General features: G+C 41.7%; 1 protein-coding gene across 1 annotated transcript in view; it reads right to left on the bottom strand.

The window, feature by feature from the left end:
* Positions 1 to 12,297, bottom strand: part of tmem47 (transmembrane protein 47) — a 31,592-nt gene extending 19,295 nt beyond the window's left edge. The window contains exon 1 of the mRNA XM_055644511.1: positions 11,822 to 12,297. Coding sequence (XP_055500486.1) covers positions 11,822 to 12,041 — 220 coding nt within the window. The 5' untranslated portion in view covers positions 12,042 to 12,297. The remainder of the gene's footprint in view (positions 1 to 11,821) is intronic.
* Between the last annotated feature and the right edge of the window lie 218 nt (positions 12,298 to 12,515).

The following is a 12,515-nucleotide window of genomic DNA, read 5'->3' as shown; positions in this document are numbered from 1 at the left end:
TAGTCACTGATTAACCCAACCACAAAACCAGCCGCAAGTGAGAGGCAAGGTGCTCCACAGGAAAAGACCAAATCTGGTATTATATATTCAGCAAGTGTCCAATTTACTAACTTGTAAAAATGCATGAAACTATGTATCAGCTGTTTTGTGTGAACTGTCTGAAGCAGAGAGAATGCTTTAAATCTTCCCCCTTATGGAATGACTTTCATCATTCTTCAGATGTGCTGTAATGAACATTTGGAAAATGTCTGTTTTATTTCCACAATGAACAACTCACCAAGGAAATATCAGCAACACATCTCTGAAATAGATATTTTCAACACGATTTTTCAAAGTCAGCAGCTGATCTAGAAATCAGTTTCCCATTTTTAACAGACAAATTGCTTGACTCGATAAAAAAAATTAGGTGTAATCAGCATATGAAATAAAACAAATGTGAACAGTTAATGTGCACATTTATAACATTTTAGTGCAATTTGTTAAAAAATAAGGAGATTGAGTGGGGGTGCAACAATGTAAATTGATTTTTATTCTGCCACCTGGCATAGGGAGCAATAGCTAGAGATGAGAACATATCTTTCTTGCTAATCTTTTCCACTAACAAACAAATGTGAGAAATGCACGATTGGTTTAATCAGAAATCCTTGCAAGAAGCCTTTGTGTGATGGTCACAGAACAATAGTAGGCATGTGAGATAATTTATTGGAGATCTCTGCACAGCTACAGTGCCCTCTAGAATGTTTTGGACAAAGACCCATCATTTATTTATTTACCTCTGTACTCTACAATTTGAGATTTGTAATAGAAAAAATCACATGTGGTTAAAGTGCACATTGTCAGATTATATTAAAGGCGATTTTTATACATTTTGGTTTTACCATGTAGAAATTACAGCTGTGTTTATACATAGTCACACATTTCAGGGCACCATAATGTTTGGGTCACATGGCTTCATGGGTGTTTGTAATTGCTCAGGTGTGTTTAAATGTCTCCTTAATAATAATAATAATAATAATAATAATAATCTTTATTTATATAGCACTTTTCAACAAAACCAGTATTTGAACCAAAGTGCTTTACAGAGATTGATTAAATTAGTTGAACAGATCAAATGTCAATAAATCCATAAAAACAAAAAAAGAGAAAAAAGAAAAAAAAGACACAGAACAGTACACTATAGAAATCAACAAGAAACGTCCCCCCACAGCAGAATTCACTGTGAGGGAAGGCACTAAAAATATCCAGTTCTCCCCCTCATAGTCCACCCGAGGTCGGGGTCTATATGTGGCCTCCTCAGCCAACTCGACGTTCTCAGGCCCTCTGCCGCGAAGCTGGATCATCGGCGTCGGGTGAACGATTCTTCAGCGGCCTGGACTGAAGCGGCCGCCTCCTCCCTGAAGACTGCAATGTCCAAAGTTCTCAGGCCGCGCTGGCCGGACCTCTGACACTGGCGAACTCGGACACCAGGCCCCGCGGTGTTGAAATCCAGTGCAGGTATAAGAGAGCTCTCAGCACCTAGTCTTTCCTCCAGTCTGTTCATCACCTTTGGAAACTTTTATTGCTGTTTATCAACATGAGGACCAAAGTTGTGCCAATGCAAGTCAAAGAAATCATTATGAGACTGAGAAACAAGAATTAAACTGTTAGAGATGTCAGCCAAACCTTAGGCTTACCAAAATTAACTGTTTGGAACATCATGAAGAAGAAAAAGAACACTGGTGAGCTTATTACTCGCAAAGAGACTGGCAGGCCAATGAAGACCTCCACAGCTGATGACATAAGAATTGTCCGACAGATCATAAACACTCTTCAGGTGTGGATTTGTTAATGGCCACTGTCCGTAGAAGACTTCTTGAACAGAAATACAGAGACTACACTGCAAGATGCAAACCACTTGTTAGCTGCAAAAATAGGATGGCCAGGTTACAGTTTGCCAAGAAGTACTTAAAAGAGCAACCACAGTTCTGGAAAAAAAGGTTTTGTGGGCAGATGAGATGAAGATTATCTTATATCAGATTGATGGCAAGAGCAAAGTATGGAGGAGAGAAGGAACTGCCCAAGATCCAAATCATACCATCTCATCTGTGAAACACGGTGGTGGGGGTGTTATCACCTGGGCATGTATGGCTGCTGAAGGTACTGGTTCACTTATCTTCATTGATGATACAACTGCTGATGGTAGTAGCATAATGAATTCTGAAGTATATAGACACATACTATCTGTTCAAGTTCAAACAAATGCCTCAAAACTCATTGGCCGGCAGTTCATTCTATAGAAAGACAATGGTCCTAAACATACTGATAAAGCAACAAAGGAGTTTTTCAAAGCTAAAAAATGGCCAATTCTTGAGTGGTCGTCAATCACCTGATCTGAACCCAATTGAGCATGTCTTTTATATGCTGAAGAGAAAACTGAAGGGGACTAGCCCCCAAATAAGCCTGGCAGAGCATCACTAGAGATATGCCCATGAATTGCAGACTTCAAGCAGTCATTGCATGCAAAGGATATGCAACAAAATACTAAACATGACTACAAATGGCCTTTATTAAAATCTGGCAATGTGCACTTTAACCACATGTGATTTTTTTTTTTTCTATTACAAGTCTCAAATTGTGGAGTACAGAGGCAAATAAATAAATGACGGGTCTTTGTCCGAAACATTTTGGAGGGCACAGTACATGAACAAAAGGTACATCAGGTGGTTTCATTGTCTGATTGTTTGGCTAGTGGCCTTCTGCAACTCAAGATACAGATAATGCCAATTATTTTGCATACCGAGTTTATGTTCTGCACTGAATCAGGGAAAAAACAGCTTGTTTGTCAGATTTTCAGTCTAGAAAACAAGATATTATATTGCCTTTAACTTTAAACTAACCCAGGGCATTTCATTGCAAATGAAGTTTAATTTAAACATAGTTACTTGTTGTAATGTATGGAAATCGGCAGCTAATTGGCATACAGTGAGATTCTGACCAGAGAACATAGTATTAATGAAGCAGGTGAAAATGGTAAGTATTGTCCAGGAGACCAAATATATATTTTTGTTGAAGTTCTTCTTCTGCAAATGCTGTGGGACATTTTGCGTTAACTTGAATACACAGTCTCAAATCGGTGTCACTAAATGGGATAGTTTTGTCACTAAACAAATGGTCAGCCTGGAAAATGTACTCGAGTCAAGGCAGTGGAATTTCAATCCATAACTTGCCTCCATAAAGATGAGCAGATATTGCCACAAAATTCAGATTTCCATGACAGTACAAGCTAAATAACCAAACTGTTATCTCAGTGCACAAAAGTTAATTTTAATCGTAGTGGTTTTGGCAAACATTTAACAGCAAATTGTTTACATGCTTAGCCTGAGCATAATGTTTTAATTGGCATGGAAATAAAACCAAGGGAGAAAGTGAAATACCCATGCCAGACAATAAACGATAATAATACAGATCTCTGGCTCCTGGTTCATTATCCAAGGCTCGTTACGTGAAAAACCTGGAAGTTTTAGACATTATAGTTCCATGTAGTAATTAACTCGTGGTAACTGAAAGTACAATCTTCAGTTCCTGGTGAGATACCCAATATGTAGATCTGATTATTACAAAGACCATTTTGTTACCATTCTGGGAAGTAATTTCATTGACTTTTTCCCAACAGGTGGCCTATTCAAATCCACTATTAATGATTATTTGACCTTAAAACATTGGCCTGGAATTTCGAGATATTGTAAACCACCTTTATTTACCATTGATGAACCATTGGGTTCATGCTTTCTCCGAGTGCATTTGGCAGATTCAACATTGGGCGTTACCATGCTTTAACATACCAATTAACTTTCTATATTCCTATGCTATTTCAGAAAAGTTTTTAATTGACATGCTTGCAGGGAGACAGATAACTGCTAGATGTTCTGAACTGGCACTGGCCTCAGAATCTAAGCATACTGCTTCAAAATACATGTCAACTGGATGATGTGTTGTTTCCCCTCAAAAGAGGCCAAACTATAATGTAAGCAAAAGCATAATGACGCTAAGATTTTAAAATTTAAAGCCATTAATCAATTTGAGGAATCAGTCCAAGATTAATTTTGTTTACCAAAGATTGGCTTGAGATAGCTTGTGCAGCCAAGGATTCAGACACTTAATATTGAATCCTGTTATTTTCTCCTGAAGAACCATTTTAATCATATGGATAATAAGCACAAGGAAGAAGTCCAAGACCAAGATTAAAAATAAGTAAGAGCAAGGAATAGTGATGTATTTGCCAATAATACCAACCAGACACCTTTCTTAAATTGATTCATGGATCAATATCTTAGTTGGCTTGACTTCAGAAGACAATTGATTGAAGAACAAAAGATTCTCATGACATCCTTTGGGGCAGCTTGAACATGCCACAACTTCCATCGATGAATGTGTATCACTTTTCTGCCCCAAGGTGTTACAAGCTCAAGATGTAACTATCTAGGCTAGCATTTCAGAACAGTACGGATAGACTGCTATACCATTGGAGGTGCTATCTTTCAGATCCTTAGACAGGTACTTGGAAAGAACAGGTTTAGAGGGAGATGGGCCAAATGCAGGCAGGCAGGACTGGTGTACATGGGGCATGTTGTGGGCAAGTTGGGCCGAAGGGCCTGTTTCCACACTGTAGGACTCTATGACTCTATGGGGTGCACAACCAATACCCCATTACACTCATTTAAATGATCACAAAACATTCCATTGCTTTATTTTGAATAAAAGGTGTTGTGGCTAATATTTATCTGTTAATCAATACTGCTACTTTGGTCATTGGTGCAATGTCCTTTGTGGGAACTTGTTTTATTCAAAATTACTGCCAGGTTTCCTACATTACAACAGTGTTATGTTTCAATAAGACATAATGGGCATAATTGTGAGCACCGCATTTTATTTCAATAATTCCTTACTTTCTAAAGAAATAAAGAAATCCAATACAGAGTAAATGTCCGTCTTGCATACAATTTCAGAGTAGCCTTATCTTAATGAGGACTCTTCTAATACTGTAATTGGGGTTACTGATATTTTGGTCCCTACAAACATGACAGGTTTGACTTTTAGACACAAACCTGCTGGGTGACGTTTTGGGTCGAGACCCTTCTCACCCTGAAACACCAACCATTCCTTCTCTACAGAGATGCTGCCTGGCCCGCTGAGTTCCCCAGCATTTTGCGTCTATCTTCAGTGTAAACCAGCATCTGCAGTTCCTTCCTACACACTTGACTGGAGACCTTGGGATGGGGTTGGCAGTGAAATATCATAATCCAAATTCTAAATACCTTTGAATAGGTGCCTGGCAGCTGTGATGTGATAAGATGGATAGAAAGATCCAGCTGACTCAAACTGATCCATTCAAAGAAGCCAGTTTCGGGACAACTGTTGCTGAGCTTTTACAATCTAGCTGAGCTTTCAAACAGTGAAGGCAAATGTAACTTTTGTATAATGAAAGCATTGAGAATAACAGATACTGAATTGTATTATGACAATGATAACAATCTGGAAACGTTGGTGTTCATAGAGGTCACAAGGTTTGTGTGAGGAGTCCCAGGGGTACCATCCACCGTACTCAGGAACATTTTGCCCTTATTTCTCCTTCAACATATGCCACATTTTCACAGGAGAAGTGATAAGTGTGTCGCTGGTTCAGAACAAAGCATCTGTCATATGCCTGACACTGCGCGGCATACTGTTGTGCACAGCAGGTGATCTGTCACGTTTTCTGCTGGGGCATGGACGAGTACAGTGCCATATAACCTCATTGCATTGCTGATTTTTATATTCAAGGGAGGACACTTCCTTGTTCAAGCAGCTATCTGCTGGGTCAATCGGAAACATATGGCGCAGCTCAGTAAGAACGTCTCTTACGAGGTAAAAGACAGCAAAGACAGCTCTTTTTTGCCATGCCAATTTAAGATTACCATGGTCTGTAAGTACAACTCCCAAGGCAGTGGCTTTAGAAGGATTAAATCTTCAGGCATCATTTCACCTGCATCTGTTAACCCTTGCAAACTTGCCTTGCTGAATTAAATCGTCAAGCCACAGGAATTACAGCCCACACCCATACAAAATTGCTCACAGCAACAATTGTGAGAAAAAGCAGTGAACAGCTAACATGCAAAAATAGGAACAGTCGACAATGACAGAAGTAAATGCTGGGAACTAAATGCAATTAAATGTCAAACCTGCGTCCAAGAAAGCAAGTTTTAATTAATCTTTATTAACACACGTATTTTTGGGGACTAATTAGCCCTATGCTGGGCTAGTTTTATTTTCAACTGAATCAGACCTTACCAGACAATGTATGTCTCTGTGGGCTATCTCACTAACATCATTCCTTCTCTTTAAGGAGCCCTGTGCTCGCAACTGCTAAAAAGTCTTTATCTCCTTGAAATTATCTCTGCTGTATCTCTGTTAATCACTAGATAAAACTCACTGTAACCCTCTGTACAGCTGCCGTAAGCAATATTTCCAAGGAGAAATATGGGCAAAATGTTCATGAGCACAGTGGATGGTTCTCCTGGGACTCCTTACGTAAACTTTGTGGCCTCAACAAACACCAATATCTTCCAGACCATATTATTGTCATAATACAATTCAGTATCTGTTATTCTCAATGCATTCATTATACAGAAGTTACATTTGCCTTCACTGTTTGAAAGCTCAGCTAGGCAGTAAAAGCTTAGCAACAGTTGTCCCTGAATGGGTGTGCTTGAATGGATCAGTTTGAGTCAGCTGGATATTTCTATCCATCTTATCACATCACAGCTGCCAGGCACCTATTCAAAGGTATTTAGAATTTGAATGATGACCTTTCACTGCCAATCCCATCCCAAGGTCTCCAGAGTCAAGTGTGTAGGAAGGAACTGCAGATGCTGGTTTACACTGAAAATAGACACAAAATGTTGGAGTAACTCAGGTCAGGCAGCATCACTGGAGAAAAAGAATAGGTGACGTTTTGGGTCTCAAGAAGGACTTCGATCCAAAACCCACTGAGTTACTCCAGCTTTTTATGTCTATCTTTAGATTATTGCTCCTTTGGATTTTTCACACAGAGTTGTGAGTCTGTGGAATTCTCTGCCTCAGGTGGAGGCCGGTTCGCTGGATACTTTCAAGATAGAGCTAGATAGGGCTCGTAAAGATAGCGGAGTCAGGGGATATGGGGAGAAGGCAGGAATGGGGTACTGATTGGGGATGATCAGCCATGATCACGTTGAATGGCGGTGCATGCTCGAAGGGCCGAATGGCCTACTCCTGCACCTATTGTCTATTGTTCTCTTCTGTTATTCCCATTAAGTCAATAATTTGTATGTGCCCCACAGACCCAACAATAAACTGAATTGTAATATTTCTTATTTCAATGCCACAATCTCAATAACATAGACTAAATTAAGATATTTTAATGAAAATGTGATTTGTGGTGATTCCAATGAGCATCTGTCCATGTTGCAGAAATGGTGTGGGTATTACAACCTAAAATTCTTCCTGGCATACCTGAATAATACCTGCCAATAGAAAGCTGTACACTCTTGTTTGTCTGAAAACTCTTGTTTGTCTGAAAAGCCTCTCTTTATTTTACTTGCATTCTGCAGTCTAACTTCAGGTCCAATGCATCAACATGCCTGACTATGGAAAAGTACTCTTCATTGCACAATTAAGAATGTTTTATTGTCAATCTCTATCACAGTGTCTCTCTGAGGCTAGTAATCAGTGCCAAATTATTTCAAAGATTTATGTTCTATAACAACTCTTACTGGAAACTGAGTTCAACTCACTGAATGTCCAGAGACAGGAAACCTCCCTAAATTGTGGAATGTTCTCGATTGATCAAAACACTTTGACCCAGTATAGCACAGTGTCCACATTTAATTTTATTATAATCACTATCCCAATACAACTCAGCAGGAAAAAATATAAGAACATATAATTTTTAATGAACGTTTTAACCTCCTCCAACCTCGTCTACTGCACGGAGCTGTTCAAGCTGTCAATTCCTCTATATCGGTGAGACCATACGCAGGCTTGGTGATCGTTTCGCTGAACACCTCCGCTCAGTCCGTCTTAAACAAGCTGATCTCCTGGTGGCCCAGCACTTCAACTCCCCCTCCCAATCCCAATCTGACCTTTCTGTCCTGGGCCTCCTCCATTGTCAGAGGAGGCCCAGGACAGAAAGGTCAGATTGGGATTGGGAGGAGGGGAAAGGTCAGATTGAGGCCCAGCGCGAATTGGAGGAACAACACCTCATATTTCGCTTGGGTAGTTACACCCCAGCGGTATGAACATTGACTTCGCTAATTTCAGATTACCCTTGCTTTTTTTCCCTCCTACCCCTCCCCCTTCCCAGTTCTCCCACTGTTCTATTGTCTCATCCTCCCTTTCTTTTCCCCCTCCCCCCCCCCCCCCCCCCCCCCACCCCCCGACATCAGTCTGAAGAAGGGTCTCGACCCGAAACATCACCTATTCCATCTCTCCATAGATGCTGCCTCACCCGCTGAGTTTCTCCAGCATTTTCTGTCTACTTACTATTTCTGGACATCATTTCAGCAAAATAAAACTTGGCATTTTCCACAAAACATAACAGCAAAAATGTCAGGACCAAGGACCATATTCAGAAGCTGACTTCTAGCAAGAGTTCAATAACCTTGGCTCACTTCAGTCTGGAGGCACTACGAACAATGAAGCATTATTTCTATTTATAAGCCACACTGCTGTGTGAGGAGCATCACAACACTAGAGACTCTAGATGCACAGTCTCTTGCCCAGTTTAGGTGAATCGAAGGCAAGAGGATATGGGTTTAAGGTGAAGGGGAAAAGATTTAATAGGAATCTGAGGGATAACTTTTTCACACATGGGGTGGTGGGCGTATGGAACAAGCTACAAGAGGAGGTAGTTGAGGCAGGGACTATTCCAACATTTAAGAAACAGTTAGACAGGTAGATGGGTAGGACAGGTTTGGAGGGATATGGACCAAATGCAGGCAGGTGGGATTAGTGTAGCTGCGACATGTTAGCCGGTGTGGGCAAGTTGGACCAAAGGGCCTGTTTCCACATTGTATCACTCTATGACTCTATCACAAGAATATCTTTGAAAAGCAGCTCAATTATTGCTTTAAAAGAAGACACCTGTAAAAATGGGAAAAAGGGAATGCAAACGGCTTTCTTCTTCCTTACAGCTGGTTAACATTTGTCGCAAATCATCCTGCCACTGTTTTCCTTTCATTCTCCCAGCAATTGAATGTTTTTTTTAATCTAGTAGAAGTGGATTATTCATATTTTACAAATAGGCACCATTAACATGTCAATTGTTGAGCGTTATGTGGCTTGTATTATCAGACAAGGGACTTCATACAAATAATAAACAGAGCTGGTTAGATGGCAAGTCTCCTAGGAAACCACAAGCTGCACCACTCTAACTAAACTCCACATTGTCTGATGCACAGCCTGGGAAAGGTCCAGAGGCCTCACAATTGTTCACGCCTGCAAACCCATGAGGTGAGGTTGTAAACAACAGGGGAGAGTAAATGGTCAATGCAAATGCAAAATGAATTGACATTTTTCTGAGGGACCTTTACTGCTGATCTGTTACTTCTGATTAATGAAATAGCTACAAATAAAACTGTTGATGAAGGCAGTTCATTAAACATCTGTGCAAAGTGAAAATGAAAACAGAAGAAAGAGCAGTTATTGAATTCCTCTGAAGAAGAATTTATTTTCAGAGACTAGCTGACAATTCGCTTTCATAAGGACATAAAATCTAAAATACATATCAAATATGCAAGTAAAACAGAGAGTGCAGCAGTGGATTAGTTATGAACGACAATCGGCAATGATTATTAGGAATTGGTTTTAGCATTCTTGCTTTCTCTTTTGCTGAATTTCAGTCAATCATTCTATATTTCTCTTAAGCTGTTATTATCCTGCAAACTACAAATATAAATGAGAGATAGAGCCTTCGTCTTTACAAGTTAAAATATTTTTTATAGTTGCACTTTTGTCTTGATGATTAAGGTTGAAATTCAAGAAAAAGTGGCAGAATAACAAACTCTTTTGCATTCTGATGTCCTACAGTTCCAGGCCCATAATAGCAGGCCAGTTCACACCATACTGAGTTACCAAAGCAATGAGTATAAACCTTGCCGTACTGCTTTGTTTCTCTTTCTCCTTTTTTTGGGGGGGGGGGGGGGGGGGGGGGGGGGGGGGGGGCAGTTCAGTTCTGTTTTCAGCCTGATCTGTTTTTTCATCAGTCTCTATTCTACTCTAACTCTAAAATAGTTATTCTTTATTTTATTGCTTTGTCCTCACTATTTCACTCCACGATTCTCATTTTCTCAATCTCTACTTTGAATTTAGTGTGCATTTTAGATGTCTCCATTGCTCACCTATTCTGTTCTCACATTCTTCAAGTCACGCAGTGTGCACTCCTTGCTCTTTCTGAGTATCCCTTCCAATCCCTGTGCTCTATTATTCCCCCATCTCACTGCTGCATTCAAGCCATTCACAGTCTGTGTTATCTGCCTGTTTCTTTTTCTTTCCCCTCGATCTCTACTCTCTACCCAGATATGTCTACGGTCATTGTTAAATTTCACATCTGCTCAGCTGTTGCGTTAATACAAGGTTTATGAGAGTATGATAATATCCTTGCGTGTATACTTGTTTACTCTAACTCTTTATTGTATTTAGTAATTTCCACATTTTATTAGACACTTATTGATTGCTATAAGACATAATATATGCTTAACTGAAAATAAAAGTCCCACTCCTGAAACGTTTACTATTTCTCTTTCCTCAGTTGCTGCCGGACCTGCTGGGTTCTTCCGGCATTTTCCATTATTATTATCAATATTTTTCCCTTTGGTCTGTTGGCACGCTGCCCTGAATACAACTGTCACCACGATTCTTCCATCTCAAGACCACATTATGTCAGTCTGTAATATCTTAACACCTGTCTAATTATATCGACCTGTCAATGTACTCATTCCTCCTTATTTGTCCATCGGTGGGCAACATCTCTTCCTGTCTAATTTCTGTTTGGATTCAATCTGTTTTCTTTCGAAGCTAACGACATTTTACTTGTTTGCAATATTGCCTGTAAATAACTTGCCATGTACAACTGTCCAAGTGACGCTTCTCGCTGCCAATATCTAACAAGTTGAAATATATTTGAGATCAACAATGTTTCCGAACAGAATGCCAGCGGATGCTTCTGTCACAGCGAGTGTCTCCGATTCTTTGAGTTCAGAGCCTGTTTGTCAACATGCAGCAATCCCCATGCTGTCTGCTCCTGCCTCCACAGCCCTGTGTTTCTCCGTTGTTAACTGCAGAAGTCGGGGTTTCTGCCAACAACACAACACGAGCCTATTATTTGCATTGCCTGCGTACAGTTCCTCCTCAGAGCGTCCTTTGGGTAATAATTCTAACGGTTAATGTTTCTAGCGAAGAGTTCTCGCCAACTGCTCGAAGCGCCTGTACACCATTCCTTTCTGGTTGTGAAATCTGCCCCAACTCAACTCCGCCTGGCACCGATTCAGTTGTTTATGTCCGGTCCCTGCAAAGCTATTTATTTATCTGTCTCCACGCAGCCCAGTGAGTATTCTGTTGCACGCAGTTGTTCGCGAATTAGTTCCCGAATGTCCAATCCGCCTCTCAGTTCCTGCAACATTTCGGCTGCTCTCCAACCCGTTAGAAATTCGCTGTCGATCGTCCAGCTGGTGACAGACACAGACCCCCACCCTCCCCTCCCGGGACCCCGGCTCCCCCCTGCTGTCCCCCGGCAGAAGGAGGGAGGGAGGGAGGGAGACGCGCTGCTTACCGCTGTCCAGCGCCCACTTGCAGTGCCAGTCGGCGTCGGGGAGCGGGCTGGCTCGGAAACACCTCAGCCACAGGGAGAGGGAGAAGTGGCCGTCGGCGGTGACCCAGGCGGGACTCAGTAAGGCCACCACGTCCAGGCAGAGCGAAATGACCACGCACACCAAGCCGGTCAGTTTGAGCGGAGTCACCGCCGTCACTCGGCTCTCCTCCGTCGTGGACATGGTGTTGTAGGCGCCCGGGCGGCGAAGCGAAGCTGGTCCAAAGAGCACGCTCCCGCCTCTCGCTGGCGCTTCACTCCGTCAGTCAGTCCGTCCCGCTCGTCTCAGCCTCTCTCTCTCTCTCTCTCTCTCTTTCTCTTTCCCTCCCTTGCTCGCTTTTCTCCACCTCTCTCCACTCTCTCTCACAAAATCTCTCGGACTTTCTGCAGTCACCGTGTGAGTCAGCTTCTTGGTGGGAAGGCGCTGAACGTCAACACCTCCCCCGTCCCACCCTCTGGCACTGACGCCTCTTCCCCAACATGGCTCTGGGAAGTACCCTCCCCGCCAGTGATCGTCCTCCACCAGGTCACTGTCACAGACATGCCCCTCTGCTTCCTTTCCTTCAATCACCCCCTTGGTTTCAAACATGCCATCCAAAGTCATCCTCTGCACCCAACGCCTTGTGATCACCCTCCCAGCCATCGCTCCACCACCATA

The sequence above is a fragment of the Leucoraja erinacea genome, chromosome 13 (genome assembly GCF_028641065.1).
Source record: "Leucoraja erinacea ecotype New England chromosome 13, Leri_hhj_1, whole genome shotgun sequence".
Classification (NCBI taxonomy): Eukaryota; Metazoa; Chordata; class Chondrichthyes; order Rajiformes; family Rajidae; genus Leucoraja; species Leucoraja erinaceus.
The sequence above is the reverse complement of the archived record's forward strand: the minus strand, read 5'-3'. Positions and strand labels throughout refer to the sequence as shown.